The sequence below is a fragment of the Phodopus roborovskii genome, unplaced genomic scaffold, assembly GCF_943737965.1.
Source record: "Phodopus roborovskii unplaced genomic scaffold, PHOROB, whole genome shotgun sequence".
Classification (NCBI taxonomy): domain Eukaryota; kingdom Metazoa; phylum Chordata; class Mammalia; order Rodentia; family Cricetidae; genus Phodopus; species Phodopus roborovskii.
In genome coordinates, this window is record NW_026126549.1 from 25,239,436 (window position 1) to 25,267,029 (window position 27,594).

General features: G+C 44.0%; 1 protein-coding gene across 1 annotated transcript; it reads left to right on the forward strand.

Moving 5' to 3' along the window:
* Nucleotides 1-613: 613 nt before the first annotated feature.
* Nucleotides 614-7,266, forward strand: Pmaip1 (phorbol-12-myristate-13-acetate-induced protein 1). The gene is made up of 3 exons (XM_051201012.1): nt 614-792; nt 3,120-3,278; nt 5,538-7,266. Exons 1-3 carry the CDS (start codon nt 741-743, stop codon nt 5,642-5,644), a joined length of 318 nt encoding a protein of 105 aa, XP_051056969.1. The 5' UTR covers nt 614-740; the 3' UTR covers nt 5,645-7,266.
* Nucleotides 7,267-27,594: the final 20,328 nt, after the last annotated feature.

Below are 27,594 nucleotides of genomic sequence, written 5' to 3' on the forward strand. Positions count from 1 at the left end.
TACCTCCTCCTCTATCTTAACAATTCGCAGTCACTACGCAGCTTTTCTAAAGTTTAATTTTGTACTCGAACTTGGGACTCTTCTCACGTGAGGTCTAGTAAAGACCTCGTCTAATCGCTTCTTGGAAGGATCCACATTTTAGAATTCGAAGTTTTCCCTTCCCCATTCCTTTCCCGGGTTGTTTACATTTGTCTCTAATTGGTGAAGAATAATAAAGCCGAGGTGCTCGGTCTCACCCTGCCCCCAACAGTCTTCACTGTAAGATTTTCTTAGCTACTTTTGGAGGGTGCCACCTTTCAAAATTGATCTTTCTATGTCACCTTCGTGTTTTAAGAAAGCAACTTGCGGGCTGAGCAGGATTCGCCCACCTTGCGCCCCCCGCTGAGGGTCGGCGCCAAAGCGGTCTGCGGCTTGTCCTGGCAGGTTGCGCTCCAGGGCGACTCGAGACCTGCTCCACTTCGCTCCCGCGCTGCGGCGGCTCGCAGGGGCGGGGACACGGGCGGGCCGACGTCAAATTACGTCACCGGGGAAGTTCCCCTCCTTAAGGCTAGAGAGCAGGCGTGGGGCGCCAGAACAGAAAATTCCTCTGCTCGTGCGGTTACCCCACAGAAGCTCGGTGCGTCTGGCCCGCGGCATCCTCGGTCCATCTGGCGCAGTCCGAGTCCTGTGGGAGTCCCAGAGCTCAGGTTGGGGACCTCGGGTTCCCCGTGCGCAGCGGAGATCGCCGCGGCGCTTAGGAGATGCTCCAGAGCGTGGCGCGTCTGAACGCGCCATCGAACCCAGCGCGGGCAGGTACTTCTTAGCAGTTCGGCCCGCAGACACGCAGTGGAGGTCAGGGTCGAGGTCACGGTCGGGACGGTTCAGCCCTTTGGGGCTCGAGCCAGAATGTATGCGCCTGCACGTTCGGGCTAAATCGGCTCCCCGGCTCGTGCCTTCGACGCATCTAGAAAGTTCTTCAAGGGCTTCTACCAGCACTGCAGGCCTCGGGAGAAGCTCAGCCCATCGTGTCATTGAGATGCAGGTGCATTTTAGGCCAGAAAGGATCTTTTCTGTCTGTCGGGTGGGTCTCTATTTGCTTTATCTAGGAGCCAGAAGAAGGGAAAAAAAAAAAAAAAAACATGTTCAGGCCGTGAACTGGAAGATAGTTTTAGCGGGAAGTAGAGGTGGGAGAGGCCTCTGGGCCTAGCGCTCCCCTGACAGGCTGTCTTTCTCCCTAGGCCTTCGTTGAGAGCTCCCCTTCATCTCTACCCCTACTGCCCCACCTCCAACACCAAGTAAAGTAGCTTTCAAACTTCGGACTCCCAGCTCTCACACCCTGAACGCAAAGAGGTGTGGGTTTGAGACTTTTGATATTGAGCCTTTTAACTGTCCAGATTGGGAAGGCAGGGGAATCCAGAATAGAATTTGGTCCTGCACTCTCATCCATCCATCAACTCCTCCCACTCCGGGCACTCATGCAACTTGGTTCCCCCACCCCATTTTTTAATCTTATTCGAAGGTGCCAGTCACATGCTAAGGGATTGCAAGTCTGTGGTCTGGAAATAACTTTGCGGAGCATACCAAAGTATAGTCAGTTTCTCCTATGGTTTTATAAGGCCAAGGGTCAATGCAGAATTGGTATATTGCAAGCATGAAGGTAGTTAACCAGGACTTGGATGGAGGAGCTTTCTCTCTCCTCTCTTTCTCTTTCTCTTTCTCTCTCTCTCTCTCTCTCTCTCTCTCTCTCTCTCTCTCTCTCTCTCTCTCTCTCTCTCTCTCTCTGTGTGTGTGTGTGTGTGTGTGTGTGGTGTCGAGTATTCTGACCATGTTTCTGGAAGGTTCAACATGAGCATGACATTGTCCGGACAGATGTAAAAAGCAGCAGTGAGGCTGGATGGAGGTCGAGTAGTGAATGTGTAACTCCAATAAAATACGTTGCCGGGCGTGCCTATCCCTAACCCCAGCGCACAGGACGCTGAGGCAGGAGAATCAACCTGGACTGTATATTTTTTAAGGCCGGACACTTGTTACAAAGATAGATACCGGCAAAAAAAAAAAAAAAAAAAAAAGAATCGGTTCCCCCTTCAAATCAAGGTAGTAGGACCGGGTTGAGTGCAGTAGTAGAGCAAATGCCCAGCATATCTGTGGCCCTGGGATCTTTGAGCTGCTTTCTGCCTCTCCACCTTTTGACAATGCACTAATTTAATTGCTCCTAGAAATCGTGACTTAATTTTTATGCTGAATTTTTAAAGCCTGCGTCTTAAAAAGTGTTTGAATATTTTTTTTAAAAAAATATTTGGCCCTGGAACTCAATAAAACATGGCGCAGTACGGAATCTCTTAGGGCCTCTAGTTTCACTCAGCCATTACAGAAATTTATCCAAGAATCGGCTTAAGAGCTTGTTTTACTGTGTACTGAAAGTTCCCATTCACTGCCAGCCGAAGCAGCAGGCATCTTGGTTACAAAGTCGATCAGCTTTTTTATTTGTATTCATAATTTTGGTCATAGTCTTGAGGGGTATGAGAACAACCAGAATTGGTCTTTGAAATATTTTTTAAAAGTAGACGTATTAATTTTGCTTGTACTGTTTTCATAATATTCAGCTAATTATTCCTAGTATTAGTCAGCTATTAGACTACCTAAATTCTGAAAGGTAGTAAGACATGAATTTAACATTTCTTCTGTTTCTTTTCTATAGGTGTGGATTGGTACAGAGTAGGCTTGTAAGAAAACTAGTTTGGTTTTAAATTCTTTTAGGGACTGTGGACTTCATAGTAAAATTTTATGGGAAAATACCAAGAAGTTTTTAAAGAAAGCCATAGTTGAGCGATGACACTCAGAGACAAGCAGATCTATGACACATGTTTTTAGAAATTGGCTTCCATACCCAAGTCAATTTTAAGTTAAATGAGATAAAAGGGAGACCTCTCTGGGTTGGTTAAAGCAAACGTTTTTCGTAACTTTTAATTGAGCTGTCAGGATTGGTGTGTGGGTGCACACAATTCTAAGTCCTTCTCACACTTGGGAAACAAGCTCCCCCAAGTAGCATCCTAGGGTGCTGGCTAGGTGGGTGTGGTAATTTGGGGGTCACCGGTTGGATTGCAGTCAGTGTTAATTTCTAGGGGTTGCTTCCTTTTTAGAGCTAGCGCCTGAGTTCGTAGCTCAACTCCGGAGGATTGGAGACAAATTGTCTTCTGAGTGGTGTGAACCCGACATCACTGCGGTGCTGGTGGAGATGTCTGGCAAGAAGGCTCGAAAGAGCGCGACGAGGAGCCCGAGCCCAACGCGGGTCCCAACAGGTACCGGCCCGGGCACGGCGAGGCTACGGCGGGGCTACGGAGGTCAGGCTTAATCCGTTGGAGCTCGAGCCTGCCTGGCGCGTGCCCTGGGAACATCATCAGAAAGTTCTCGAAGCAGCAGCTTGCTTGTTATACAGGCCCCTTTTAGAGCACGTTGTCCATCTCCACAGCTTTGGGGGGGTGGGCAGAGGAGGGAGGGAACGTGCAGGCGGCCACCCTAGGCCACCCTAGACAGTCACTGACAGCCCCTTCAATGCCGCAAAGGGAGGCAGGGCATAGTCCCTGGGAGTCCAGCTCAGAGGACTTGACACCGTGAATGCACCTACTCCTAGGACTAACAAAAGCAGTTCTTAAACTGCTTCTGGCCTAATTCTCCCATTTTGGGCTGTTTAAGGTTTAAAGACACCCTGTAGGGCTACCCGAGTTCTGACACCCAGGAGGCCTTCCTCCTTAGTTAACATTTTAACTGTCCCTGCTGGGAAGTTAGGGGAGAGAGGGATGGGGTTAGCCGGTGAGGAGGAATTCTGTTGTGCATTCCCTTGTTGCCAGGCCAATCACTTTGGCTGTTTTTTCTACCAAGCACATGCCTTTTTGTGAATCTCATCAAACAGGTCTGCAGTCAGCTGCTTAAGGGTTGGAAATCTCTTAGGACGGACTGGCATTTCTTCAGACACCTACAGTTAGCCTTTATTTCTCAGCCCAGTTAGCATGCTGAGAAAGTGGTATCTTAGAGTGACATTAGGTCAACTTCCTCTGGTGCTTCCATGGATGGGAGAAATTCTGTCCACTTTTTGGGATGTCTGGGATTTTTGCTCATGTTTCTAAATCGGATGCTGGATTGTAATTTTTTTTTGGGGGGGGGAGGGCAGGGTCTCAGTACAAGCTGACCTTGAGCTTCTAGAGCTTCTAGTTCTACTGTCTTTACCCTTGGGATTACAGCTTGTCTGTCACTACATCCATTTAGGCAGCACTTTACCAACTGACCCACACCACAACCCTAATGTTTTTGGGTTTTTGTTGTTTTGTTTTTTGAGACAGGGTTTCTCTGTATTGTTTTGGAACTAGCTCTGTAGATCAGGCTGCCCTCAAACTCAGAGATCTGCTTGCCTCTGCCTCCCCTAGTGCTGGGACTAAAGGCTTGTACCACCAACGCCCAGATCACCTTATTGTTTTTAAAGGGCTATGTGCTAATATAACCCATTGACCTGAAAAGAAATGTCTGTTTCCCCCCACCTTTAGTCTTGAAGCCCACAAAGAAAGACATCTACAAGAATTAGGCAAGTGCCATAATATGGGTTAAGGAAGGGGTCACTTGCCTCTTGTTGGCTGAAATGTAGGCTTAAATATTTTCTTTATCACACAGTTATAGCTCACATTTATTTTGAGCCTTCATAGGGTCTTTCCAAAGTCATTTTTGAAAACGTTATCAGATTTTAATTTATAGCCTGGGCTTTAAAGCTCACTGTTATCATTGCCTTAAAGTTAGTCAAAGTGGTCAAAACAATTCCTAAGATCTCTAAACTATGAAAGAAAATTGAAGATATATTCAAGCAATATGGATTTATTTAAAAGTTTACTTGGAGATTCAATTACATGAGAGCTTTTGAGAGCCTTTTTCTTTTTTTCCCCCCTTTGGTTTTCCAAGACAGGTTTCTTTGTGTTGCTTCAGAGCCCAACCTGGAACTCACTCTGTAGACCAGGCTGGCCCTCGAACTCACAAAGATCTGCCTGTCTCTACCTCCCGAGTGCTGGGATTAAAGGCATGTGCCACCACCACCCGGTGCTCTTATGAGTCTTCTGGGGGAAGAAGAGAGTCCCTGAAGAATATGTTTATAGTTGTCTGCTGTGAGTGAGGCAGGAGCTATGAGATATGGTCCTCTGAAGATCAAGTCTTCTTGGAAATAGCACAAGTGATTGGAATTTGGCTTTTGTTCCCTGCCTAACCTTATGAGAAAAGGATGCCATCATGTGAGACTGCAAAGGGCTGACTAATGGTACAGCTGATAAAAATTTAATGCATGTAATTCCTATATTTGGAGAACTGAACTTATCCAGAGTGCTTTTAAAAAACCGGAACAAATGTTTATACTCTTACCTGATCTATGTATGGAATATCAGCATGTTGGAAAGTCGGGTGCTCTAAAGTTGAAGAAGTAATTTGTGAGAGCTTTGGTTTGTCATGTACGGTGTGCTAGTTCTTGATGGTTTACAGTGGGGACTGTTGTCCAAGTTCACATTTATGTTTGACTTCTTTTTCAGACGTGGAAGATGAGTGCGTTCGTCAACTCCGGAGGATTGGAGACAAACAGAATTTGCGGCAGAAACTTCTGAATTTTATTTCCAAGCTCTTCAGTTTAGTAACCTGAGTTCTTCAAAAGCTTCTTCAAGAAGGGACTCCTAGAAAGGAAGTTCCCCCAGTTGGTGCAAATGTCTGTTATAGGATGGATGGACTGTGGTGTGATGAAGAGAGATGAGAAACACTCACTTTCTTTTGGTTGCCTGAGCACAGATGATGAATGAGATGAAAATGAATTTCTTCAGGAAAGTTTCCAGAAATCGCTCTCTTTGAGATGTGATAATGTGAGGCCACATTGATTTTAAAAGAAGGCTGGAGGGGTCACGGTAATAGGGAAGTGACTAGTAATACATCTGTCTTTTCAGAGTTGGAGTGGTGTTTCTGAGAAAGGTTGTGGTCAGAAGTCATGCAAAGGGGCATGGCAAATGATTACATGGGGTGGGGGATAGTTAGTTGTTCAGTGTGACTTTTCCCTTTTTGACAGCAACTCCAGAACAATGTGTTCTATTTCGTTTCATCCATAATCTTCTAAGAGAAAACATTTCGTTTTTGTCGACATAGAGTGTTATAGTGAATGCTGAGTTCATGGGTCACTACAAACATTGTGTCTGTTTAGGTGACTTTTCTTTTTTTTTTTTTTTTTTTGTTAAGTTGTTTTTTTGAGACTAGAGTTCCTCTGTATAACAATCGTGGATATCCTGGAACTCTTGTAGATAAGTCTAGCCTCTAACTCACAGAGATCCCCATGCCTCTGTCTCCTCAGTGCTGCTATTAAAGGCATGCACCACCATGTCTGTCTATTTAGATGACTTTTAATTTTGTTTCTATAACCATTAACTGAATAGTATGGAAAACTACCAAGTAACTGAAAAAAAATCAGAAGTATAGCAATGTGCTTGGTGGCAGTAAAATTTTTGCAGATTGGATATTATGTGATAAAGAGTTAGGATCTTATATAACCTGAGACAAAAACAAAATTTAAAAAGTTGATATAATTAAAACTTAGTAAAAGACTCATAAGAAGTTCCTAAAATTTTAGATACCCTGCCACAAGTGTTTCCTAGGTTTTTTTGTTTTGTTTTTGTTTTGTCTTTTGAGATAGGGTTTCTCTGTAGCCCTGGCTGTCCTAAAAACTCATTCTGTAGACTACCCAGAGATCTCAGAGACACCATCACCACCACCTCCTCCCAAGCCACCACCAATACCACCCACCCCAGCTTTAAAAGTTTGATTTTTAATCTGGGCTATAAATGTGAAACTCAAAATACTCAATAGCAAATTAATCCTGGTTAATAAAGGCAAGAAATTTGAATAGACCTTCCCTGAAAGGCACATAGTCAACAGATACATACATGATTCAGAGAAATGTAAGTGAAAATGACCATGAGATATGCTTATACTCTCTGAATTGACGGTTCACAAAGGTGAAAGATAACAAGCATGGTAAGGACTCAAGAAGAGAAGGAATTTCTGTTTATCTTCCTAGTATTGTAAGGTAGGACACCTATTTTGTAAAACAGCATTGAGTTTCCTTTAAAACTAAGAAATGAAGCACCCTAACCCTAGCTGTATACTACCACAGAGTGTATATGCAAAGGTGTTGAATTTATCTTTTGACAAAAGCCCAAGCCAACAAATAGTAATAAGATGGCTGGGGGGGGGGGGTAGGGAGTGAGAAAATGGTTGCCCCGTCTTAGACAGCAAAACTAGAAGTGAGTTCTGATGTTCTGGTCTACAGCAAGTCTAGGAGGTTGCCTTCTCTGACCACAAGGAAGTGATGTCTACTGGAAGTAATGCTATGGTATGCTAATAACTGTTTAATCTTTCCCCACACTGTCCATGTATTAGAACTTAGCCCTGTAAAACACATTTAATTCGTCTGTTAACTAAAACAAAATTTCCAAAAAGGGAAATAATCTCATGATTGAATTTTACTAGGGATGCTATTTATTTTACTTATTTATGATTGAAATATTTTTGTTTCATTTGAACACATGTATCACTTTCATTTTTGTTATGAGACTGTGAAGGGTGTCATATAGCAAGTCACTTTGGAAGAACTTACCTCAGTTAGTGGGCCTCGGCATTAAGATTGTTTACTTTGAAGGTTTTTTTTTTTTTTCTTGGCCCAAAGGTATACATTTTACCAAATGGGTATTTATGGTCTGTGACTATATTTATATGTGTGTTTCTGATGACTGATACTGTAGCCTGAACTATTAAATAAAGTTGGGTACTGTAGCAGCTATTGAAAAATTACCTCTTCCTGTGTGTTTTCTGTAAATTAGGAAGTTTATTATCAAGCTATTTTAACACACCACATCTGGTGTGGTGTATGTATGTGTGTTTGACTGCATGTATGTGTGGGAAGGTGTGTTGTCAGAGGTCAATAGTTAGTCCACCTTTTAAAAAGTATTGGGTGTGTGTGTGGGTGTGTACATGCTGTGGTGCTTGTGTTGAAACCAGAATGCAACTTGTAAAAAGTTGCATTTATCTGTGTGTGTGTGAGAGAGTGATGCTTCGCTTGTGGAGGTCAATCTGTTGGCATCAGTCCTTTCTCTCCACTTTGGATCCCAGGGATATGGAGCTTGATGTTGTCTTAGTTGCAGCTGTCAATTTTATCTGCTAAGCCATATTGTTGGTCCACAGAAGACTGCTGTCAGGAGTTGATACTCCTTCCCTTGAGGTGTATGTGACCGGCACATTTACCCACTGAGCCAGCTCCCTTATTTTAAGAGATAGAATCTCACTGAATCTTAACTAGGTGGCTAACAAGCCCCAGGCATTCACCTCTCAAGCAAAGTGGTGAGCTTCTATGCTCAGCTATGGTTTTATTATTTATATTTTTATTGTTGAAAACAATCTTCAAGTTCAAATATTTTGATCATATCCTTCCCCTCTTCCAAGTCCCTCCAGATCCTCTCCCTCTCCATAAATGTCTTTCTCAAAAAACAAAAAATACAACAGCACCCCCCCCCTTCCAGGGGGGGAAAAATAAAACTATCACATGGAAGTTGAAGTTGGACAGGACAAACCAATAGAAGGAAAAGAGCCTAAGAGAAGGCACAAGAATCAGACCTGAGGGATGGTGGTGGCACACCTTTCATCCCAGTGCTTGGGAGGCAGAGGCAGATGGATCTGAGTTCAAGGCTAGCTTGGTCTTACAGAGCTAGTTGCAGGACAGTTAGGGCTGTTACACGGAAAAACCCTGTTTGGAAAAATAAATCAGAGACCCACTCATTTGCACACTCAGGAATCCCATAAAACAAACAAACAAAAACACTAAACTTCAAGTCATATTGTACATGCAGAGGAGCTAGTGCAGGCCCTGTGCATGCTGCCAGTGTCTCAGTTCATATGCACTTTGCTTATATTGATTTAGAGGACTTTGTTTTTCTTAGTGCTCTCCATTCCCTCTGGCTCTTAGTCTTTCTGACCCCTTTCCTGGGTATGCAGTCCATCCTATAATAAACATTTGCACCAACCGGGGGAACTTCTTTCTAGGAGTCCCTTCTTGTGTAGAAGGTGTGAGGATTTTTCCCTGAGCTCTGAGGGGAGGGATTGTGTCCCCAAATCTCTGGATCATTGTAATGTCAGGCTGTGGGTTTCCATATGTGTTCCTATCTTGTGCAGGAGGAAGATCCTCTGATAACTGAACAAGGCACTGATGTATGAATATAGAAGACTACACCTCCCCCTCAAAGACAAGAGTTTCTATGAGTAGTTTTGGAGCCTTTCCTGGCACTGCTGAGTGCTAGGATTAAAGGCATGCGTCACCACCACCCAGCTTAGAATATCTTTAGGAGTCATTTTTATCATTCCATTTTTTTCTTTTAGATCATTATTTGGTTTTACCCTAGGTCTCTGGGCTATCTAGTCTGAGGTTCTTGGTCACCCAAGCAGTGTCATATATGAGTTGCATCTTGCGGAGTGGACATTGAGTCAAATCAGTTATTGGTTACACCCACAAGCTTTGTACCCTAAGAGATCTTGTAGGCAGTTACATCATTGTAGACAAAGGGTTTGTGTGGCTGGCTTCATGTTTATATTTTGAGAGTAGGTGCACACCTTCAATCCCAGTGTTAGACAGGCAGAGGCAGGCTAATCTCTGAGTTCAAAGTTAGTCTGGTCTACTTGGGAGAATTCAAGGGGTGCATAAAGAGATCCTGTCTTAAAAAAACAACACTCTGAGTAATTTAAAGGTGCCTGGAGCCTAGTGGACTAAGGGGAAGTGTGGCCTCCCCACTTTTCCCTGCTTCTTGCTTCAGCTGAGCTGTTGTGTGGTTCCGGTTGTGCTAACCTCATTTGCCTCTCTCTGCCTCTAAAGCTAGAACTGCAAGAATTGCTTCATCCTAAACCAGTCATGTGCAGAAGTAGGCATACGGTGTTGGTGTTGGTGACCTTCCTCTTTGAATGTGAGAACTAGGAAACAGACTTCAGAAGCCTTATCTTTGCCTCTACCCTCAAAGAGTCTCATGACCTGAGGGGAGAGGGGGTGAGCGATGAAGAGATGCTGGGGGAGACCCTGGGGAATTAGCTCCCTCAAGGTTCAGAGTTCTTTGGAGGAGGAGGATCCCACAATTGTGTGTGTTGGGGGGACGGGGTTGGCGTGTAGGTCCTGGCTTCCAAGTTCTTTACAGCTAGAATTGTGTGTCAGAAGGAACAAGTAGAGACTTCAATATAGCATTCACAAGCTTAGTGTGTGTGAAGTTTTGTTTGTGTGTGTATGTGTCAATCTGGAGGCCTGAGGAGGTCCCACTGTCTATTTTTTTCCTTTGAGACAAGGTCTTTCACTGAGCCTGGAGCCATCAAGTCCAACTATCTTCTTGTTTGCCAGGGCGAGCATGCACACACACACACACAGACATACAGACATAGACATACGCACATATAAGTACACACACCCCATCCCTCTTTTTGGCTTTTTCCATAGGTGCTGGCATCCATACTTAGGTCCTCATGCCAGTGCAGCAAGCACCTTTTCTCACTGAGCCGTCTCTCCAGTCTTTGATAGTCTGGGGACAGTCTTACTGAGTTGCAAGACCAGATTTGCCTCAGCTTTCTCAGTGTTGAGGTTGCAAGGATGGGACACTCTTTGAGAACCACATTTTAATGCTGAAAACATTTCACAAAGAGCCAGATATGATGGCCCATGCCTGTGATCATACAGCATCTCAGAAGCTAAGGCAAGAGCATGTCTGAAGGGGCTCTAGCATGTCCCGGCTTGGCAAATGTGACACTGACGGGTCTTGCCCATTCCACCTCCCTTGTAAACCATAGATGGCATCCCTGAAGCCAGCAACCAATGTCTATGTCCTCTTTTGGAAACTTTCTTATGCCAGACTCATTCCTAAGGCTGATCACCAGGGTCCAGGTATCAAAGTATTAAAGTACACCAATCAAAAGCCCCCTTTTGTCTGCCCTATAAGACCTGCCTAATCAAAACCAACTGGTGCTAACATGAGGTTTCTCCCTTGCCCTTTATAAACTGCCATTTTGGTGTGGGTCTCATGTGTCTCCTCTCTATCCAGAGGCAGTCCTTTGTCCCTCCTGGGCAAATATCTCTGCCCCCTCTCCCTTGTGCTCTGTCTCTTATTGTCTCTTTGGGGCAAATAAATCCCTTTTGTGCCGACTCTGCTTCCAGAGTGCTTGGATTTCAGGCTTGGGCCATGGTGCCCTGGCTTAAGGTACATTTTTTGTTTTCTTGAGTTAGTGTATTCTGTATCCCAGATTGGGCTCCAAACTTGTTATGTAGCCAAGACTGGTCATGTTCTCCTTATTCTCCTGACTCCATCTCCCAATTGCTGGAATCACAGACATATGCCTGCACAGCAGGCTGTATTACTCTTTTAAAAAATACAGCTCTGTATATCTGAAACATTCTCCTAGTTATCGATCAATCTCTCATTCATCTATCTACCTGTCATCTATTCACTTGCCATTTATATATCTACCTCCTATCTAAATCATCTGATAAGTCATTTTTCAGGTGAAATCCTAGTTTTTTGTGGTGTGGGTTCAAGACTCTCTTATAACAACTGTGGCCTCTCCCCTATACCCACACAGGAGCAACATAAATGATGAAAAATCTCATTAAACTCCTCAAATCTTTGTCAGAGGATCAACCATCAGAAAGATAGCTTGATATTTTAAAGCCGAGGTGATCAAGCTGGGAGGGGTGGCTGGCACCATCAGTTCCAGCTCTAAGGTGGCAGAGAGAAAGGGCTGTTCAGCTGGAGGCCACCTTGTAGTACCTAAGGAGACACTGTCCCTCCCCCACCCCCCAAAACCCAACAAAACCACAGTCAACAGGCCAGGCAATGCCATGATGCCAGGAACACGCTGCTCGGCTCCTGGAGTCACAAAGCAGAAACACTGAGCAACATGCCCTTGGGAAGGCAGCCTAAGTCAAAGTTACTGGGAAGCAAGAGGCTCACATCATCATCATCAAGTCCCTTGTGGTTTGACTGGAAAGCTGGGATGGCAAAGGAACCAGAAGAACTCCTGCTTGGTTGTGGTCCAAAGAGTCCCCGCTGAGCTCCTGGCCCACAGCACTGAAAGGAACTGAACAGTTTTCGAAAAAGCCGCCTCATTTCTGAGCCGTTCCCATTCCCCGTTCCCTGTGTTTAGAAGCATTGGTCCCCCGCAGGCCCATTTGGTAGAGTGTTTGTACAGCATACACAAAGCCTTGCGTTCTGCCCCAGAACCACATAGACTGGAGGCGCACACTTGCCACCCCAGCCCCTGAGAGGTAGAGGCAGGAGGGCCAAGATTTGAAGAGGTGATCCCTGGCTACCCAGCAAGTCCCATGCTCATCTCCGTTTCAAAAAACAAACCACCACCAACAACAACAACAAAAATTACCAAAAAGCAAACAACCCCACAATCCCCCCCCCAAAACAAAACAAAACAAAGCAAAACCAAAAGGAAAGGAAAGGAAAACATTAGCTCTAAATGATTTTGTAACCATTATCCTGGAAATGAGAATTCTCTGTGTGTGCTGGCTCCCCAGCACTCGCAGAGCTACTTATAGGCAGCTGAATATAGAAGGGGCCACCTGACAGGACACACCCTGCTGTGGAGTAATGGGTCACACTTAAAGAACAAAACCTTTGTCAGTGCAAAGCAGGTGCTCCTTCAATGACTTAGAGAAACTGATTTGACATGGTGCAACAGTCACACTCCCCACAGCCTCTTTTTCTTTAGGTCTGTCTCTGAATATGTTATTTTTCAAAAGGCCAGAGAAATGGGAGAGCTGATGAGAACTGCAGGCAGGATTCAGGACTTGCACGTTTACTATGTTATTATCAGCGTACTCTGGGTTCCCCTCCCCACACAGGGAGGCACTCTCCTCCAGTTTTGTGTTATTAGAAACTTCACAGGACCCCGGTCTTGGGTTCATATTGCACAATGAGACAGAATAGAACAATGAAATGGGAAATAGCACTGTGACAGATCCTGGCTCTCCTTTCTAAGTCTTCAGTTAGAGATAGGCCCTATCACAGGCTGGGCTCCAGCTAAACATCCCCCACCTCAGTCTTCTTCTCCTTCTCCTCCTTCTGGTTTTTCGAGACAGGGTTTCTCTGTGGCTTTGGAGGCTGTCCTGGAACTAGCTCTTGTAGACCAGGCTGGTCTCCCTAACTCACAGAGATCTGCCTGCCTCTGCCTCTGGAGTGCTGGGATTAAAGGCGTGCACCACTAATGCCCAGTCACCTCAGTCTTCTGCTAAGATTTCATGCTTGTACCTCCAGATCTTATAGTGTTCTGTAGCCATCTCCTCCAGAGGCTAGCACTCTAGCACTCCTTCCTAGAGGGAAGTCCCTTCCTTCCTTCCTTCCTTCCTTTCTAAGATGGTTTATTTATGTTTTCCTCTTTGACCATTGGTGTTTTGCCTGCATGTATGTTGATATGAGGGTGTCAGATCCCCTGAAACAGCTGTGATCTGCCATGTGGGTACTGGGAATTGAACCTGGGTCATCTGCAAGAACAGCCAGTGTTCTTAACTGTTGAGCCATCTCTCCAGCCCCAAGGACTCAGGAAGTTCTAATGAGAGGCTCCAAAAGAGTTTAAGTCAACTCATAAGTTTTAGGAAGTCCCTAAAATTAACTAGGTACACAGGCTTTCTCCCCCCCTGCCCAGATTATATAAGCAGTAAGGACTGCTGCCTGTCCAGCTGTCTGCGGGTAGTACAGAGAGCTTCAGTGTTCTGGTTTCCCAAAGTCATCACCTATGATGGAGTGTACCTTCAGTGACACAGTTACCTCCGAGTTGTCCATATTCCTGAAAATAATGCCAACAAACTTATTGTTTCATCAAGTTGGACTTTGGCAGTAATAGGTTCCCTTTTTCTGGACAGTGGTGGCACACACCTTTAATCCCAGCACTTGGGAGGCAGAGGCAGGTGAGTTTGAGACCAGCCTGGTCTACAAAGTGAGTTCCAGGACAGCCTGTTACACAGAGAAAGCCTGTCTCAAAAAACAAAAACAAGCAACAAAAGCCAAGTAGGTTCCCTACCTGGGGTAAGTAGACATTTCTGTCACATCTCCCCAGGAAAAATGCCACAACATATAGCAAAAGGCTTCTACTGGTCTTTCTTTCTTTTCTCTCTTTCTTTCTTTTTGTTGTTGTTGTTTTGTTTTGATTTTTGGGTTTTTTGTGTGGTTTTTTGATATTGTTGTTGTTCTTTTTTGTTGTTTTTTTTTTTTTTTTTCTTTTTGTCTATGTTTTTGTCACACTCTTATATTTTCTTTCAGGACTTATGAGCTTTGCCCACTTCCAATGTCCTTTTTCTATTCAGGTTGTTTTGAGACAAGAGTTAGCTTTCCTTAGTTAGTAAGGGCAAGGCCTACAGTGAGTCATGAGCTAGATAGATATGACCCCTCCCCTGAGTGGACAAGCTATGTCTTTGGGCTGAGGAAACAGACACAGAGGCAGGTAGACTGCTTACTGGCTGTGCTCATGGTGTGCTCAAAAATTACCAATCCTGAGAGAGATTACATCACCCCCACTCCAGATCTGCAAAACCCCACTGGGCAGGGCAACTTGTTTATATTGGCAGATTTTCCTTGCAGCCCCACCCAGTCTGAGTTCTTTCTTACTTTTCCTTGATTAATTCACAGTTACTCTAATCACTCCTAGCTCATGTTTCCTTATATTTTTGGGTGTGAGACTATGAACTTAGAAGTCACTGATGCATTTCTGGAACCGACACTTCTTGGGTGAAGTTCACAAAAAACAGAGAGATATTTCACTGCACTCAGGAGTCCACAGCCCACATTAGTTTCCTCTCCTCCCCTCTCATTTCCTTTCTTCCCCTCCTCTCCTCTAGTCCCCCCCCCCCTCAAATTCAGGCTGACCTGAACTTCTAGATGCCACAGTTCCATCTAAAGTGCTTCGATTACAGGTATTACATGTCCAGCTCTCTCAGCTATTTTGACAATTACAATGTCCCTGGCCCCACGGTCTTCATTGCTTCTGGGTTGGAATCAGCCTGTTATTTTGTCATTTTCTTTCTGATCCATGTTCTCTCATAAAAGGATATAAATATATCAGTTTCAGTCCACCATGAAAATCACATGCATTGATAACCTCCAACATGTGTATCTCAGAGAGTGTCAATAAAATGTCAGTTAGTTTTCCACCTGAGAAGGAGGGTTAGAAATGATCTTCCTTCAGAACTGGGGAAAGGCTTGCCCCATCGAGAAGATGACACTATCCCAGCACTCAGAGGCAGAAGCAGGTGAATCCCTGTGAGTTCGAGGTCAGCCTGGTCTACAGAAGGAGTTCCAGGACAGTTAAGGCTACACAGAGAAACCCAAACAAACAAACAAAAAGAAAGAAAATGACACTAAAAGGAACCCTTTGAAGGGAGGCAGCAGGTCTCTGGATCTGAAGGGGAAGTGGCCATTTCCCCTTGGATGAGGAGGCATCTGGTTTTCATTCCTCAACTCTTAGTGATGGCAAACCATCTGCTGCCTCTTGTAGATCACAAGTTTCAGGAACAATATTTAAATGCCCAAATACCATTGCTTGTAATCACACAAAAATTCAGGTCCTGGGAAGTGAGGTGGAGGCCATGCATGCGGTGCAGAGGGTAAAGGTGCTTGCTTCGAAGTCTGACAACCTGAGGTCAGTTCCTGGGCTCCTGAGTGTTGGAAAGAGAGAACCGACCCCAACAGTTTGTCTCTCAATTTGAACATGTACCGTGTTCACTCCCCCACACAGAATAAATAAATAAATGCAACAAAACCTTAAAGAAATTTCAGGTCTTGATTTTCATAAAACAAAACCAAGATGTTAAAGCAACCACAAATATTGTCTTTTTCTAAGTTGGATTTGAGAAAGACTAGATTCAGATGAGATAGTTTTCCAGTGGGGATTATTTCTTTTTCTTTTTGACTTAGTCTCACTTTGTAGCATAGGTCACTATGTAATCCAGGATAGCCTCAAACTCATGGTTACCCTTCTGCCCAGCCTCCTAAGTGCTGGGATTAAGGGTGTGGATCACCATACCTGGCTTTAATGGGGGAATTGTGTTGTTGTTTTTTGAGACAGAGTTTCTCTGTGAAACAAGGCTGTCCAGGAACTCACTCTGTAGACCAGGCTGTCCTCACACTCTCAGAGACTTCTGCCTCTGCCTCTGCCACCACCACCCAGCTAATGAGGAACCTTGAAGGACCCTTTCCCAATTTGGGAGTAAGAATTTGTTCATTTGGAGGTCGGATATCAGATCTCATCTGATTTTGGTTTTGGCTTTGAGGAGTCAGGGTCACATTCACCCACAGGGGTTTGATGCATCCCCTTTGAGTCCATCAGATGAACAAAATTTATGGTGCTTTTTGTTTATTTCTGATGCACCAGGTACCTAAACACACAATTATATTTGAGCTATTGTACAGAATACTCCTACTTAGAAGACGAGGCTGATAATCTTTAAAAAAAAAACACACACATTCACATCCCCCCCCCCCCATAGTCAAGATTCAGGATTTGAACTTGGAGCTGGTTTCAAAACTAGCTCCCTTTGCTACCTCAATACAACTGTCTTCCTGGTATGGGGCTGGGGAGAGGTCCCGCCCCTCAGCCCATCTGCTTTGTCTTCAGAACAGAGTCTCACTAAATATTACAGCAGAGTTTTACACCCCTGGGGTTTCTCAGGGTGAAGAGTTGATTATTAAGCTCAGCTGATATGTGAAGAAATAATGATAAGCACATTCCTGCCTTGCAGGGGCTTTCCACCCTCCAGCAATAAAAGGGACCTAAGGAAATTGTCACACTACACTCCGACAATCCAAAGTGAGCCAGCCACAGGGTAAAGTCTTCTCTCACCCCTGGGAGGGATTTGGCTATAAAAGAGGTTAGAATTAATCCTGAAAGATATACTGCCAACCAGCTCCCCGCTGAAACAGACTTGCTTGAGTTATTTGTAGTGAGGAAGAAAAGGATTAAAAGGAGCAAGTCAAAGCAGCAAATTTGTAGCTTTGAGCCTTTCCCCACCCTGTCTGTCTCGTTGCACAAGTCCTGGGCAGAAGTTAGGAAGGAAGAGAAAAAACATGACCCTTATGTTTTGAAGTGAACAATAGACACCATCTACCCTCACCAGTTGGCCAGGCTGATGATTCACGGCCAAGTGCTGGGGTGGTGCAGGGAGCCACAGATGGTTATATTATGAAATCTGAGTTCATGAAGTCCACTTTTTAGTAAGGGATTCCCAGATGCTCTGTCGTCAGAACACATATCAGCTCATTAGAAAAACACCCCCTTCCTGTGAGGAAAAGAACCATGCAAAAGACAAAGCAGTCCCAGGCACCAGACTGAGAAAACGGCTCTATTATCCCTGTTGCAAGTTTTACTGGAGTTACATGAAAAAAGGGCAGGTTTTAGAGCATTAGTGAGTCTAGGCTAAAACTTCAGCCCTTAAAGTGTAGTTATAAAAGAACATAAAGAAGCCAGCCTAATTCTTCACAGCTGATTTCTTAGCTGCCAGGGAGCCAGGGACCTTCCCTGGGGCCTGGAAAGTACCCAGCCGAGATGAGAAGGTTTAAATTAACTCACACAAGGAAGTGGGACAGGAAAAATGCCCTGTGTGTATATTCTTGCAGTGCATGCTATTTATAGAAGGAGATAGCAGGACTAATGAGCAGAGATACATGGGCTGAAATACATTGCTATGATTTTCCTAGCCTCCTGCCCAAACCACCTTTTTGTTTTGTTTTATTTTTTGAGACAGGGTTTCTTTGTGTGATCTTGACTGTCCTGGAACTCGCTCTGTAGACCAGGCTGGCCTTAAACTCTCAGAGATCCACCTGCCTCTGCCTCCCAAATGCTGGGATTAAAGGTGTGCACCACTACCGCCTGGCTGCCTAAACCATCTTACAGTTAGTGTAGGATCTGGCCAAAAAACTATTACAGGAACAGAGGCAGGCAGGGCTCTGTGAGCTTGAGGATATCCTGGGCTACATATCAAGTTCCAGACTAGCCAGAGCTACATAGTGAGACTGTCAAAAAACAAAAAACAAACAAAAAAAAATATATAATATACACATATGCATATAAACATGTATCTACACACATATACGTATGACTGGGACAGTTTTGTCTTTATGTGTCATTCATATGCATTATACACACATATACACATATACATATAGACATGTAGCAAGTGGGCAATAGCTATTTACCCTTGTCTTCATGGCAACATTTAATAGTTTTATCTTGGAAGAATATGGAAAGTTCTTTGGTCCTGACTTACTTGGGACTATCCTGAGGTTAAATGAAAGATGGCATGTTTTGGAAATATTGGCAGTCCCTGGAAAACTGGTTGGTCACCCTTGCACGGTGCTAATGAGATTCTGTATGCGATGGTAATAGATTTCTTTTCCTCCTTTTTGAGACAAAGCTTCATATAGGCCAGGGTGGTCCTGGATTTCATATGAGATGAGGCTGCTCTTGAACTCACGATCCTTCTTCCTCTGCCTCTAGAATCCTAGGATTACAGCTATGGGCCACCAGGCTCTATTTATACAGTGCTGGGGATCAAAGGTGGGACCGAATATGAAGTAGGTAAGCACCTTCCTGACTGAAAAACATCTCTGACTTACCTACAGCAGCTTTAATTGGAAAGGTCACTACCTAGACAAGCTACATTCTTCTCCTGTTCTTTCCCCCGTTTTCAAGTCGTTGGTGAGAAAGGGATCACAATTCTTTAGCAGTGTCACTTTTATGAGTGACACTGAGAAGGGATTGAAAGATTTTGTGGAAGCCAGGCTTTTGGCCAGGCCTGCTCATCCAAATACTTCAGAGGATTACAAGAACCCCGTGTTGTCACAGTTGTTTCTGGGATTATTAAATTCCTACTGAGTAAAGAGATGAAGGAAGAAGCCAGCCAGCCCCCTGCCTTACAAGCATTAGATAGATGAGCATGATGGGATGAGACAGTGGAGAAGGTCTAGGGCTGGCAGCTCAAATAAACAAATTATCAGTGACTCAAATCTTGACAGGCAAGTCTGCCAGTTATTATTGGGACCATTTCTCTAAAAAGAGGAGGCTTTCTTAGTTGACTTCCTCAAACAGTGTAATTTTTAATCATCGCGGCTCTTTTACAGATGCTGTTTTTTTTTAAAGGTCACACTGCTGGTCTCATTGCAACACCCAGCTCTTTTATTTCTGCTCCGAGCACCGGCTCCTTCAAATGTATGTAAAGCGGTTAGTGTGTAGCTCCCTGTGCCTTGGTCCTCCAGCAAGTTCCTCTTTCCCGTGTTCTTGAAATGTCAGTTTCTGCTTTTTTTGCCATGTTGTTCAAGCTCAGGGCTCTCACATGTTTCTTCTTGTTTGTTTTCTTTCCTTTCTTTCTTTCTTTTTTTTTTCCTTTGTTTTTCTGTGGCTTCAGGGATCCAACTCTTTTTTGTTTTGTTTTGTTTTTTTTTGAGACAGGGTTTCTCTGTGGCTTTGGAGCCTGTCCTGGAACTAGCTCTGTGGTTCAGGCTGGCCTGGAACTCACAGAGATCTGCCTGCTTCTGTCTCCCGAGTGCTGGGACTAAAGGCGTGCGCCACCAATGCTTGGTGCAGGGATCCAACTCTTATTCTTGTAACACTGGCAAATTCTCCCAAGGGAGCTACACCCCAAACCCTCTCCTGTCTCTTTAAGCTGGTTTCCAGTCTGCTTCCCCACCCCTCCTCCGTTTCTTGTCTTTCTTTCTGGGATTTACTTACAGTTTCCCACCAACTTTGGATTTCTTTCCTTCTCACTTTCGTTTAACGTTAAGGTCCATGTCAAAATCCATTTTCTCTGAAAAGGTGCTGCCAATTGCTCAGATCAGGAGGGTAATTTTATTTCTGGTTTGGGTGTGCAGCCAGCAATGGAAAGCTGACCAGGAAGGTAAGGGGCTCTGGCTTCAACACTTAACACCACTAAGAGGAAGACAGGAGAGAGAGGAAGGGAAGGAATGAGTGAATGAAAAAATAAGTAAACTTTCTTAGGACCCTGTGCTGGCTTGTTTTGTGTCAACTTGACAAACTTGACAAAAATTAAAGGCAACTGGGAACCCCAGTTGAGGAAATACCTCCACAAGATTGGATTGTAGGCAAGTCTGTAGAGCATTTTCTTATTTAGTGAGTAATGGGGGAGCACCCAGTCCATTGTGGGTGGTGTCATCCCCTGACCTGGTGGTCCTGGGTTCTATAAGAGCAAGCCATGGGCAGTTAGCCAATAACCAGCACCCCTCTATGGCCTCTGCATCAACTCCTGTCTCTATGTTCCTGCCCTGCTTGAGTTCCTGTCCTGACTTCCTTTGATGATGAAATGTAATGTGGAATCATAAGCTGACTAAACCCTTTCCTCCCCAACTTGCTTTTTGGTCATGGTGATTTATCACAGCAATAGGAACCCTAAGACAACCCCCATCTCACATTGTGTCTGTATGTTTGTATGTATGTGTTTGTGTGTGTGTGTGTGTGTGTGTGTGTGTGTGTGCATGAACACTGCACACATATGCCAGAAGACAATCTTGAGTGTTATTCCTAAAAATGTCCACTTAAAAACGATTTTTGGATTGTTGAATTTTATTTCCTGTGTAAGTCTTTTGCCTGTAGGTATGTATGGAGACACACCGCTTTTATGTATGGTATTCATGAAGGTCAGAAGAGGGTGTTGCATCACATGGAACTGGAGCTACAGATGGCTGTCAGATGGTTATGAGACTCTGTGTGGATGATGGGAACCAAACCTAGGTCTGCAAGAGCAACAAGTGCTCTTAACCACCAAGCCAACTATCCTGCTCCTTACTATTACTGTTTTAAAGATTTGCTTGTTTTCATTTTTATGTATGCAGGTATTTTGCTTGCATGAATTTGTGTATACTGCATTCCTAGTGCCCACAGAAGTCAGAAGAGAGTGTTAGATCCCCTGGAGTTTGTGAACTGCCTGACTTGGGGACTGAGATTGAAAGGATTGGTAGAGGCTCAGGACACAACAGGACCAAGTTCTCAGCACAAAGGAGATTTATTTGTCCCAGAGAGACAAAGGGCATGGAATAAGAGACAAAGACAGGAGATAAAGGATGAGGGAGAAGGGGAAGGGAACAAGAGAGAGGGGAAGGTTGTCCTGGTGGGGGGATAAAGGACTGCTTCTGATAGAGACGAGACAGATGTTGCTCATAGGAAAGTGGTGGTTTATAAAGGTAAAGGGGAAAAACCCGTGTTAGGATGAGGTGTTTAATTTTAATTGGGCATGTTAATTAGGTGAACCAAGAGTCTCTTGATTGTTGAACTTCAATACTTTGATAGCTGGACTTTGGTAGTCAGCCTCAGAAGGAAGAAGTTGTCCAAATAAGGGAATAGACCTTAGTAGCTAGCTCCTTTGGTCAATGTTCAGTAAGTATTTTATTATTTATTTGTGTGTCATGTATATTTTATTCATTGTGTGTGTGTTCGTGAGTGTGTGTGTGCATGCACATGCATGCATGTACACACACCGTGTGTGTGTGGAGGTTAGAGGATAATATTTAGAATTCAGGGCTCTTTCTACCACATCGGTTCCAAGATTTAATCTCAGGCCATCATCTTTGGCAGCAAATGCATTTACCCACTGAACCATCCTGCCTGCCCTATTTTTCTTATTTTTTCAATGTGACTGTGAAGGGAATCTAGTGAGGGGATTTGGGGGAAAAAATATTTTAGTTTCTTTATATCAGGTTTAGAAATAGAATTTAAGTAATCACTTATTATTATTATTTCCTTAGCTACCCACAAAATAACAATGCTACTGGATTTCCACCTGCCTACCTCTGTGTGCAGCCTGAGGCCCAACAAATCCAGTGTCCCTCTCTCTGGTACTGACACACCCACAAGTCAAGGCTGCTACCCCACAAGCAGGCCAGATGGACTGATGCAGATAAAACCGACACTTGAGCTGAGTACACAGACGCCTCTGCTTGCCCTTTTCTTTCCACAGACAGGAAAGCTAGATGTGGGTTTGCTGGGGATATGATCAGGGCCACAGCCCTGTGGGACTTAAAATTACCCCAGGGCAGCTGTGATGACTCAGCTCCCTTGCCAACGCAGCTGCCAGCCGTGTGGGGACCAGGACAGTTGAACAGGGAAACGTTCCCCCAAGGGCTCCATTTTAAGTTCCAGGGTCTTCTAACCCCTATCAACTGAAGATAGGCTAATAAGTAGGCTGACTAGTCCTGGTGTTTACACTTTCTGGTTATTTGGTTAATGCCAGCTCCTGGATTAAGTGCTTTTTAAGTGTAATTTCATGGAATCCCTCTAACATTTCTGAGGACTAAATATGATTATCTCCTTTCCTTTCTTTCTGGATTTCTTTTGTCCCTTTCTCTTATCACTCATTCTCTCCCCCCCACCCTTCCTTTCCCAGTGCCAAACCATTGAGTTACCTGCCTCCTCACCCACCTTTTTTCTTTTGGTTTTTCGAGACAGGGTTTCTTGGTATAACAGTCCTGGCTGTCCTGGCACTCACTCTGTAGACCAGGCTCACAGAGAGCCACCTGCCTCTTCCTCCCAAGTGCTGGGATTAAAGGTGTGTGCCACCACCACTGCCCAGCCTCCTTTCCTTTTTTTTTTAAAGACTGAGCAAATATGAAAGCAAGGAAGCTTGCTCAAAGTCAGAGGACCAGTGGTCAGGACAGAAAAGATGGGTCTTATTCCGAAGACGGTGTTCTCACACTCACTATACAGATGCTGTGAGAACTTCGGTCAGGGAGCTACCTGCTGAGGGCCCACAACATGCCAGATGCTTCCCAAGACTGGCTGAAAACAAAGCCCTGAAATAAATGGCTGATGTTATCCAGGCATCAAGAGCCTTGATAACACCCCCCAGACAACTTGATAAATGTTAATGGTATGTAGCTCCCTGGTGAGTGCTGTGACCTTGGCAGGTTTATTAATCCTGCCATGTCATTTTATTTGTAACTATGAAGCAGAAATGACAAGATTATTAATAGTCCAGAAGAAAGAGTGAAGACTGTGTCTTGAAAATCCCATGTGCTACTTTACCCAAAAGTGAAGCTTTGCTCACCTTTCACTATGGATTTTAGAAGAACAGACTGACTCAGATTCTGCAGGCTCAGTCCAAATTCAGATCTCCTTGATGCCTTTCCCTCACTTCCTTCCTTCCTCCCTTCTTTCCTTCCTTCCTTCCTCCCTTCTTTCCTTCCTTCCTTCTTCCCCCTCCCTCCCTTTTTCCCTCTCTTCTTTTTTTCCTTCCTTTTCTTCCTTTCTTCCTTTCTCCCTCCCTCCCTTCTTTCCTCTTCCTTTGCCTTTCCACATCACTCACCTCATTCTCTCTTTCTTTCTCCCTAATTTCATGTAGCCCAGGCTAGCTTCAAACTCTCTGTGTAGCTGAGGATGACTTTGAACTCCTTATCCTTCAGTTTCTATCTTCCACCTGTTAGGATTTCTTTCTTATTCCTCCCCTCTCCCACCCTTCCCCAATCCTCAAGTCTACTCCTTTCCCCTTCCCTCTCCTCTCTTTTCTCTTCTTCTTATATCCTTCCCCTTTTCTTTCCAGATGAAACTACACAGCTCAAGCTGGCCTCCTAAATGCTGGGATTAGAGGCATGTGCCACCATGCTGGTCTGATATCACTTTTCTCTGAGCCTCACACATTGTTACTCAGTGACCAAATCCTAGCAGCTATATATTCCAAGTATGGACAGACTATTCGCCGTATCTATTCCAACCCACTCAAAGCCCCCTCACCTGTCTGATGACCCTGCTCAAATATCACCCTTTTTGAGTACCACTTTGTAGGTTGCACCCACTGTCACTCATTTTTCACTACTCTGCAGTTCCTTTCCAACTGAGGCAGAGTTGTTGATTGGTTAATAGCCTGATCTCCCTACATGCCTTGGCTTCTTCTATGCTCTATGCATTCCCAGGGCCTAAAACCTACCAGACATAGGTACCACTCCACACTTGACCTCTTTCGGCACATTCTTTACCCAATCTACCTTTCTTAAATTACATTTAGTATCTGATTGGATTAAAAATATAGAAGGTATTTAAAGAGAGATTTGTCATGACGGTAGTCCCAGTAGTGTCCCATCAGCCAACACTGTCACATAATTTGGATGTTTTCAGTGATTTTTAGGAGTGTCTTAACGACAAAGATTAGCCAGTACTCTTTTCATCTCATATTCTTTTGTATGTGTCTGTGTATATGGTATGCATGCATGTATACATCTGTTGCTCAGTTTCTCACTATCTTATTTGTTTAGGCAGGGCCTCTCAGTTAGACTTGGAGCTCAGTGATTTAACTGGTGTAGATAATTGGTCATCTCTAGGAATCCACTATCTCTGCTTTCTGGGTACTGAAATTATATATGGAGCACTGCACTCATCCAGTATTAATGTGGGTACTAGGTTCCAAACTCTGCTCCTCACTGTACATATTCTGTAAACAGGCATGAACTAAACCACCTATCAGTGGAATAACCCTATTGCCCTAACCACTGAAAAGCAACCTGTCCTGTACTCTGTTCATGTTCCCCGTACTCCAGCAGGCAACCTGCCCTGGACACTTGTATATTCATGTCAGTCTCTGGATAGTTAGGAATTCAAAGATTGTTTTCTCAAAAGGTACAGCATCTGAGGATGCAACCTTAAATAATGCCCTGAGCTGTGTAGTTGAACTTTTCTTCAGGCCGTCAGTTACAAATAATGACATGGAAACTTCTTATTAATTGTGAAAGCTCAGCCTTCAACTAGCTCTTATAACTCATATTAACCCATTTATATTAATTTATGTTCTTCCATATGGCATTACCTCTCTTCCATCTTGCACTTCTTGTTTCCTCTCTGTGTCTCACTGGCAACTCTGCTTTTCTTCTTCCCAGAATTCTCTCTCTGCCCAGAAGACTGACCAATACCCCCTGACTAGCTATTGGCCTTTCAGTTGTCTATTACATCTTCACCCAATATACAAATACCCTACAACAGAGCTGGGGTCAAATATTGGTAGCTGCTTAATGGCTTCTAGATGTAAATGCGAATGAACTTTTTCAAATGTTCTACTTATTTGTTTGTTTGTTTGTTTTTTCAAGACAGTAACCCTGGCTGTCCTTAAACTCTCTCCATAAATCAGACTGGACTTAAACTCAGATCTACCTGCTTCTGCCTCTTGAGTGCTGGACCACCACCACCATCTGGCATGTTCTGATCTTGAAGTAGAGCCGGTTGTTGATAGTGGTGCATGGTTTTAAGTTTTCAATGCTTTAACTACACTCAGAGGCCATTCAGAGTGTGTATGCTTATGTTAATTCCCAACATCTCCAAATCAACCAACAAACAAAGCAACCATGAGGCTGACATTTCTCTCATTCAACCTGCTGTATACAGGGAAACACATCAGTTAGCTTTGGCTAAGGCTTAAACGACTGCTCTATTTCCTTTCATCTTTTTAGATTTTAATTTTTCTTATTGATGTTGTTGTGTGATGATGACACGGAAGAGGGCAGATGTGTGTCACAACACTGGTGTGGACATCAGGGGACCACTTTGTGCAGTCCATTCTCTCTTTTTACCTTTGCATGGATTCTGGGGTTGGAGCCCAGGCCATCAGGATTGTCTAGCTTGTGCATTTACCCAATGAGCTGTCTCACTGATTTTCGATCTCTTTTTAAGAAAAAATTTTTACCTCTAGCCCAGGCTGGCCTCAAATACTTGATGATTCTGCCGCTTCAACCTTCCTAGTTTGGGGATTACAGGCAACTTCTACCATGACAATTTTGTTCTATATATCCTTGTAATCTGAATGGGAAAATCCCTTTTCATAGCTGTAGGTCTGACCTCAACATACCTAATGACTTATGCATTTGGAGTATCACCAAAGATGATCATGTTGTTTGTAAGGGGAAGCCTTGCTTGCTTGTCTGTAAGGGTGTTTCCTTTTGTTTGATGACATGAAGCCCCTGTGTGGCCTGCAGTGTGACAGCATCATCCTGGTTAGTTTTTTGCTCATGATTCCCATAAGGGCCACCTTGCTTTTAACTAGTCATATTGTCATAGGTAACACGAAGGCTTTTCTTTTTATTGTTTTTTCCTTCAACCTAACATAAAATGAGGGTGATATTCTTCCAGCTGGTTATCTTGGCAGTGTTACCTTAGCTGGGCTTTAGGTGTGTGTGATAGTGCCACTAATTCTACACACCTTCTGCTGTGAGGTGAACAAAAACCAACCTCCAGGGAAAATTGTCCTAGCCCAGTAAGACTGGTGCAATTTGCTTTGAATTTCAAAAGCCAACAGCTGGTGTTAAGATGCAAAGATTCAAGAGGATAGGAGATCAATAGGGTTAGTTTTCCCATCATTCAAGATTAGATGAACTATCCAAGATCAAAAAGGCTCTAGGATGTGGAAAGTTAAATGACTCCGGGGACAAGCAGGCCAGGGATTTCAGATGAAGCCAGCATTAACCCCCCCATCTCCCCACCCTTTGCCTGAAAACAACCAGGGAGCTTCCACAAAGCTACTATAGATGGCAGGCTCTCTTCCGGTCCTCACAGGGGTTGCCAGCTTGCATGTAGCCCAATGCTTTGCTTAGCATCTCACTTACAAGGGGGAAACCTTGTCAGCTACCTAGCCTAAGGTGTTTAAAGGTACCTTTGGAGTCTCTCTTGGCTCTTCCCTCAAAACACCAGCTTATACCAAGGGCTGGCAGACCTCTGCTTCTAGCACTTACAAGTAGACAGACCTAGTGGAACTCATAAAGCTGTCACAGTGTGGGACTATTCACTGGTTTTCTGAACAATTGCAAGTCGGCTTATCAGAAAGAAGTATTCATTCTATCATCAATTCAAACACACAATGGAATAAAAGCTATTTACTATACTTAAAGAAAATGTAGGACCTTGGCATGCTCACACATCTGTAATCTCAGCCCTCTAGAGGCTGAAGAAGGAAGCTCATAGTTCAAAGTTAGCCTGGGATACCCAGAGAATTCAGGGTGAGCATGGACTACCCAGTAAGACCTTGTCTTAAAAATTCAACCAAAATAACAACAAAACAAAATCTCTAAAAGGAATTTAAAAAAAAAAACAACCAAATTTCATACCACTTAGCATTAATCAGTGGGTCAATTTATTATAGAACCAAGTGTATGGCCAGTTTTTCCAAATCACCTCAGAGGATAAAACTTTTAAACAGTTCTCTTTATCCTTTGTCCTTTCTCATCACCCGAAACTGGTATACTAAAGTCTGATTAAGTGCATGTATTAATCACGTTATGGTGGTGGTGACAAAATATCATGATGTCTTAGGGTTTCTGTTGTTGTGAAGAGACACCATGACCACAGCAACTCTTGTAAAGGAAAACATTTAACTGAGTAACTTATAGTCCAGAGGTTTAGTCCATGGTGGGATGCATGGCAGACATGGTGCTGGAGAGGTAGCTGAGAGTTCTACATCAGAATTGGCAGGCAGCAGGAAGAGAGAGTGACACTGGGCCTGGCTTAAGCATTTGAAACCTCAAAGCCCACTCCCAGTGACACACTTCCTCTAACAAG